The sequence below is a fragment of the Falco cherrug genome, chromosome 3 (genome assembly GCF_023634085.1).
Source record: "Falco cherrug isolate bFalChe1 chromosome 3, bFalChe1.pri, whole genome shotgun sequence".
Taxonomy (NCBI): domain Eukaryota; kingdom Metazoa; phylum Chordata; class Aves; order Falconiformes; family Falconidae; genus Falco; species Falco cherrug.
This window is the reverse complement of record NC_073699.1, coordinates 96,997,191-97,004,515: the sequence shown is the minus strand read 5'-3', so window position 1 is coordinate 97,004,515 and position 7,325 is coordinate 96,997,191. Positions and strand designations below refer to the sequence as shown.

Here is a 7,325-nt window from a genome sequence, read left to right as displayed (position 1 = left end):
GGCTCCATTGAGGTCTCCCTCTTTAGCTTGCATGGGCTGGGCTGAGGCTTTCAGGATAGCATGGTAATAAGTAACATAACACTGCCTGGTGCAATGTAGTCTACAAAGCATCTAGCGTGTGCATTTTCTCCTCTAGTTCATCTCTATCCAACCCCTTATTTGCCATATTTTAATGGTACAGTAAATCCACCATTAGAATTTGCACCGTTGGATGCAAACCACATCAGCTATGTGAGAGTGCTGCTCCAGCATAAATTCGTTTGGCCAATTCAAATTTTGCCATGAAGTTTTAATGAGCAAGCCTGAAGCTAGAACAAGTATTATCTGTTGTCTCACATCTGGCACAAACTTTCTGTGTTGTGATTTGGCTGATCTGACAGAAAGGCAAGCAAGTGCACACGCTTCGTCTAGGTCAGCTCTGTACATGGGGCTATCTACCTCCATGATCATGGAGCCACAGCCTACAGAAAAGCGGAGCATACGAAAAACAAGCCAGTACAGTAATTAAAAATATTTATTTCTGAAGATATTTACCTCGATAGGCATAAAGCATTTCCCAATTTCATACAGAAATACATAAGACATGCATAGACCAATATGGCCTACTTTAATGGGTATTCAACATGGTAAATATAATGAAGAACTTGTGTGAATATAAATACAAAACAAAAAAAAGCACATAAGATTCAACCTTTCAGCAAATTCAACAACGTGAATAAATTCACTGCTATAAACATTCACCCAATATTAGCCTTTTGACATAATTCAAAACAACCCTTTGTCTCGATGTACAAGGCACTGAATAAATCTCACAACAGCCTCTGGTTCGCCCCTACTTCAGTGCATTTTTGGTGGCATGTAAGACACAACAATTTCTATTATTAGAGCTTCACTTAGCCAAATATCCTTGTTATGGGAAACCTAGTAGTGTCCTCTAACTTTTATTTTCTGTTGAAGAGTCCTTTGGTATCCAAACACAAAGGACATTGACTATGCAAACAACCACATTGTCTAACCCACATTCAGATAACTCTGGTTGTACAAGTAAACTAGGAATCTGAAAAAAGGCAAAGGGTTGCAGCTGATTAGTAAAGGCAATAACAAGGTGTAAAAATACTCTAGCAGGAGTGCAACAAACAGTATGCGAGGTAGACATGTATATATGCAGTAAGTCCTGATAAAAGTAGCACTGTGGTTCATTTTTGCATTTTAATCAGAAGGTACAGTTTTTCGCTTTGAAGTTTGTCCACTCAGATCTTGCTTTCTGTCCTTTCTAAGCACATCTGTGAGGTCTTCCTTGCAAGACGCTTTTGATGTAGACCCTGAAAGCTGCTCAATTGATGGATAACATTCCAGAAGCAATATTTAAGTGTTTCCTCAGAAAGATGGCTTTTCATGTATGTTACTCCCGATTCCCCTTCGTCCCCTCTATCCATCCATCTGAACTCCAAAATGATGAAATCCTTTCCTTTTATACCTCCAAATGCAGGACTTCCTTAGTGTTTTGCTCTGCTGTGCAAACACTTGGACAGAGAGGCCCTTCGCCATCGTGGAATGTTAGAAGTCAAGAGAGTTTTGGTGACGCTTTGTCAGCAAGTGTGATGAGAAAGATTTGGAAAGATCTTCCCACTAGGATGCTTTCAGGCTTTCCCAAATGCTTTGCCTTTTGTTCGCCCTGTTATGTTTCAGCTTCCGCCCTTTCTGGAGCTCAGCCTTCAGCTTTGCGATACTGAAGGAAGCTTTGATACTGTTCCCAATGGCTTCCAGCCTGCAAAACCCCAAGAAATTTGTTGTTACAATAATGAAGATGCATCTCCAGTGTGCAGACATTCAGTTTTTGATTAAATAAACCTCAGTCTAGATTTCTGCCATGGGATCCTCAGAAACTGCTGATTGCTACGCCTCTGTCACAACTACGCTAACTTAAGCCACTTGAAATATTGGATTCAGAAATTAAATGCAAACGTTAAAATAAGTTAAAATATTAATTTAAATACAGATGTCCTAGACTTCCTTAAATAGCATGTATCCAGTCAAGAGGTCTTCAGCGTTATTCATTTCAGCTGTTTTGTTTCTTTTAGGTAAACCTGATCCTGCTTCCAATGAATGGGTGCTTTTTTTCAAGTAAGCCAGCAAGCCAGCCCCGTTTTCAAAAATTATTTCAGAATTCCAGGGCTTAACTCTCACTCAAAATTATCAGGCTGCCTGCTCGTACAAATCCTGTTCCGCTTGTGAAAATAGCACTAAAGAGTCTTCTTCTGTAGGGGCAAACTTCTGTGTGCCATACGCCGATACGGCTGGACTAACACTCAGCTTCAAAGCTGACTTCACCTCCATGGGGTTCCCAGCTGCACCAGGGCCAGCGCACGCGTCTCTGACCTGCACTGCGGAGTGCTGCTGCTGCCTCCTGCTACTCAACTGAATGTGTGCGGACCTCAAAGGGCAGTCTTTAAATTTACTACTTAATGTCAAATTTTAAATTTGGTTTAAATATTAATTTAGTCTTCGTTTTCCCTTTCCTCCACCTTTTTGCAGCCATTCCCATCGCTAACATCCAGTACTCATTTCACACAGGTTTATCGGGCAACGTAAGAGATAAGGCAGATAGACACCTGTCTCCTGCATTCTAAAAAGCCAGACAGATCTGGACAGATCAATAATCATCTTTTTTCCCCTCCAGTAAAACAAGGTACCTAAGAAAAGGCATTCCAATTCCGTTTCACATTAGAATAGTTGGGACATGATGGTTTTTTAAGTAGTGAAGATAGGGCACGAGCTCACTAAAATGACAGGCTCTATTTATTTCTGTCAGTATTTCATACTCTTCTGAAGCGTGGTGTATCTTTAGGCCTTACGAGTAAGCCTACTTCCTCCAAGCAAATGGAGGATGCAAGGCAGAGCTCAGCACTCTTGTCTTCACAAGCTACAAACCCACTGCGTGAAGAAGAACCCTCAAGATACCCTCACCAATCCCTCTGTAACTCTCAAGCTGAGATCACCAGCTGAGCCCAAGGCTGACCCGAAGGCAGGTGAACTGTGCTCTCTATTGCTACTCTGGGGAACTACAACAGGATGAGGAGAAACTCACCGCTTCATTTTCTTGCTGTCAACGAGCTGTCGGTTCATGCATTTGGGTCCAATGCAATTGCCAGCTTTGGTGCGGTGACGTGAGGTTTTCTCCACCGTGGACTGAGCCCTGTGAAGAGTGAAAAGGCACTGCTGTTAAAAAAAAAAGTCTGCAGTCCACAAGGTGAGGCACCTCATCAAAAACACTTCTCAAGGCATGTATTAAGCAATCTTTCTGGGCCAAACCATAGTATGTATCATAGCAGCGTGAGCACTCAGGTAGGAGGCAAGGCTTTGGGGAGATTATTCGCTCAGCAAGTGCCAAAATGAGTAAGTCTACCACAACTTTTTACATGCACTGCCTTTTAAAGAGTAGCAACAATAGACGCACCAGAGATCTTTTCCTGTCTGGCAGAAGTTCAGACATTTCTTGTCCTTCTGGTTGGCACATCGGCATCTGCTGCTAGGTTCAGCGAGCATCTCCGGCACCATGTCCTTCAGTGATCTTCTGGATCGAGAAGGGCCTCCGAGACCATATGGAACAGTCTTCCTATGATCAAAGAGACAACATGAAAGTCATTCAAATAATTCCGTGGCTTCAAAACAGTGAGGGATTTGGGGCAATCTTATCAATGGGATCGATTGCATGAGTAAAGGTTGTGGGATTGGGAATGCCTCATTGGTCATAATTTCCATGCAAATGCTTCTGATCATCTTGCAATGTATTCATTAGCATGGCTACTGACAAGGCTAATGACCTTCTAATTGTGATTTCATGAGGCTGCCGTGCCTCCCTGTGCAATAGAAAGCAATAAAACCTCATCTCTTTGAACTTTGGCAACTGCCAACATCGAAAGCAGCAATAAAAGTGAGGAGCAGATCCTCTGCGCTCCGAGGAAACCCAGCAGCAGAACAAATGACCTGAGTCAGTGGCTGCAGCACTAGGTGAGGCTCTGGCTCACTACTTTTTGGTAAGGAAAGCGTAGAAACAGACCCTGCACATCGCTCTGTTAACACGTGGGATGTGATAATTCACAGCAGAGAGCAGCAAGAGGTGGCAAGGAGCCGCCCCATGTCAAAGTAAGCTTTCTAGCCTCCCAACTTGACAGAAAGAAAAACGGTCAGACAAATTCAAGCTGGCAAAATCATACTTTTGGCATTCAGTCTGCTTCTGATTCATAGCAAAAAGTATCCCGCAGCCTTTGCTGAGCGGCACCCAAAGGAAATACGCCTGTCCAGATTTTAGAAACGCAGGTGTTAGGGCTGTTAGGAGCTACCTGCTCAATCTAGGTTGTCAAACCCTGCATGCTTCCTCCTCTGAACTCGGCAGAAAAGCGGGGGGGGGGGGGGGGGAAGCAAGAGAAACCGTGAAAGTATATTCCTTCTTCCCCTTCCCATTTCTGCAGGGGGGTTTACGGTTCTTAATTTTTCCCTCCCCCGCCCCGGGAGAAGAAAACCCAGTAGTCTGCAAACCCAGCAAGTGCCGCAGCCCCCCGCAGGTCCACTCACTCGGGGGTGTTGATCCAGATGATGTCGAGGTGGCAGAAGTAGACGCACTCCTCGTCCAGCAGCGAGGAGCAGGAGCAGCGCCGGGCGCGGCGGTGCGCGGCGGCGGGGGGCGGCGGGGCGCCCGCTTCGGCTGCAGGGGCTGCGGGGGCTGCGGGAGGGAGCGGCAGAGCTCAGCACCCGCGGCCACCACCCGCGGTCCCCACCGCCGGTCCCCACCCGCGGTCCCCACCCGCGGCCACCGCGCACCCCGCGCATCCCCGTCCGCCGCATCCCGTCGCACCCCGCAGCTCCACGGCGGCTCGCCCCGGCGTCTCTCCCCGGGGACCACCGGGCAGCCCCCAGCCCCACCTCGCAGGACTGGCCCCGAGCGGCGGGGCACCGGCACCTACCTGCCGGCAGCAGCCCCGGGCACAGCACGAAGAGCAGCGAGACGAGCATCTGGGAGTAATCCATAGCAGGCGGCGGAGAGCGGGCGGGGAAAAAAAATAATAAAATAAAATAAAAAAGAGGGGGGGAAACTAATAAAAGAGAAAAAAGCGGGGACGGGCTGTGCCGGCGGCGGGATGAGCAGCCGTGTGCCGTGCCCGGGGCGCAGCGCGGGGGCTGGCAGCGGCTCGGTGCTCCCCGGCGCGTCTGGCTGGCGCGGCGGTCCCCGGCGCCCTTTTATAGCGAACCCCCATGGAGCGGGTAAACAGCCCCGGCGCTATTTTATCCCGAGACAATGTTATTCTGCTATTAGTCACCGCGCGGCAACGTGCGGGCCGAGATAAGGCCGGGCTGGAAAGGAAATCGCCTGCAAACTTCAGAGCGGCGGGGGGCGGCGGCGGGGGGGCCGGGGGCGACCCGGGGGAGGGGCGGGGCTGGGGGGGCGCCGCGGGCAGCGCTGCGGGCGGGCCGCCAGGGGGCGCCCTGCGCCTCCACCTGAGGGAGCGGGCGGGCGGCTGGCTGGCGGCGGCGCGGCGGGCCGGCGGCGGGGCTCCGCGGCCCTCGCCATAACAACAATAATTACCGTGATTATTGTCAGCGCTGCTGTTGTTGTTGATGGTTGGCACAGCAGCGGGGCCGGCCGGGCGGCGGCAGGCGCGGTGCCGCCCGCGGTGGAAGGTGTCGCGGCCGCCCGGCCCGGGGCTCTGGGCTCGGCCCGCCGCTCCCGCCGCCGTCCCGGACTGAGGAGCCGCCGAGGGTCCCCTCCCGCCGCCGTCCCGGCCTGGGGACCCGCCGAGGGACCCCTCCCGCCCTTCCTCAGGCGGCCGGAGGGCCGGGGTCGCAGGGGGGTGACGGGTTGAGGGGGCCTGTCCCCACCCCGCTCCCCGCGGCCCGGCCGGCTGGGTCTGGGGCCCACGGCGGTTCGGGTCTAGCAGCAGCAGCGGGACCTTCAGGCATAACCCCCCTTTTCTTACGTGACGGGGGACACCGTGCCACAGAGTGAGCTTTAGGGTCAGGGCTGTGCGAGCAACAGCAGGGAAATAAAGCCGGGGGGACGGGGGGGACGGGGGGGGGGGGGCAGAGGAGGGAAGACCCGTGCCTGGCCTTTGCCTTTGGCTCCTGCCGCTAACCCTGGTGAGGTCAGGGCAAAGGGTTTTCACACACATTTATATTTGCCGCTTCACATTGAGGTACAGGAGCTGTCAGTGTGGAAGCTGGACGCTTGGGAAACGGCAGTGGCAATGCCATCCAGCACGTTTCTGTTTGCCACTTTACACTGAGGTACAGCAGCTGTCAGTGTGGAAGCTGGACACTTAGGAAACGGCTGTGGCAATGCCATCACGAATATATCCACGCATGAAATCCACTGGGCTCCTAGCTGGGAAAGCCAGCCTCTGAATATAAACTCAAGTGAACTCAAATGCCTGCGATCCGATGTGGAGCCATTGTGCTGCAAAGCATGCCAATTTCACCTATGATAAATAGATAAGACTCTCTTGGTATTTGTGGTATTTCCGTGCACTGTGCTGTAATAATAGAAATGACCTTGGCTATCACAAAGACCGCGGCTGTTAACTGCAAGTTGCATTGTGATCTCGCAGGTGAATGGCCATTTTTTTTTTGAAGTATCAAATTATACCGTGCTGCTGTCTCGTAGTGGACAGACTGTCTACAGCCATGCTGAGTCAGAATAAAGGTCCATTTAGGTGGTATCCTTTCTTGCACAATGGCTGCAAGGAGAAAGAGTACAAGAAAGGAATGCAAGCGGAGACTAATCCTTCCTTCGGTATAACCTCCCTGCTTCTAACAGGATGAAGCGTGGGGGCTTTCCAAGAAATAGCGGGCATTTAGACCATTGTGCTGAATAAACACCGGTGGCCCCATCCTGAGTTGGTCATACCTTTTTTTTTCCAAAGGTTCTCTAAAAACTGCCCTATAAAACATCTGTGAGCAGAGACAGCTGGGTTATATGGTATTCTTTTCACACCTTTCCAGCGTGGGAGTCTATTTTTCAGAGCAGGGATTGTATCTTCATGTGTATTATGCCTTCTTGTGTATGTAGGGCAGCACTTACCAGAATACCAATGTATCTGTACCTGCATGTGTGAATTATTGCAGTTATGATAAGAATCTACCAGCAGAGGTCACCTAGCTACATTTAAAAAGCAATCATAGCCCACTGAAGTAATAAACTTTATCAGTATCCAAAAGTTGGGAAAGAAATTAGATTAATTTTGTGTTGTTGTTGTTTCTTGGTGTTTAAAAAAAAAAAAGAAAGAAAAAGCACAAAGTAGTTGTGTGGGTTGAAAGATAGCTATCGTTCT

The 7,325-nt window shown here is 49.8% G+C and overlaps 1 protein-coding gene across 1 annotated transcript; it reads right to left on the bottom strand.

Moving 5' to 3' along the window:
• Positions 1–496: 496 nt before the first annotated feature.
• EDN1 (endothelin 1) lies at positions 497–5,328 on the bottom strand. Its single transcript, XM_055706194.1, has 5 exons — positions 4,965–5,328; positions 4,576–4,723; positions 3,458–3,616; positions 3,089–3,196; positions 497–1,768 (listed from the first exon to the last, which is right to left on the bottom strand). The coding sequence occupies exons 1-5, from the start codon at positions 5,026–5,028 to the stop codon at positions 1,630–1,632; spliced, it is 618 nt and encodes a 205-aa protein (XP_055562169.1). The 5' UTR covers positions 5,029–5,328; the 3' UTR covers positions 497–1,629.
• Positions 5,329–7,325: the final 1,997 nt, after the last annotated feature.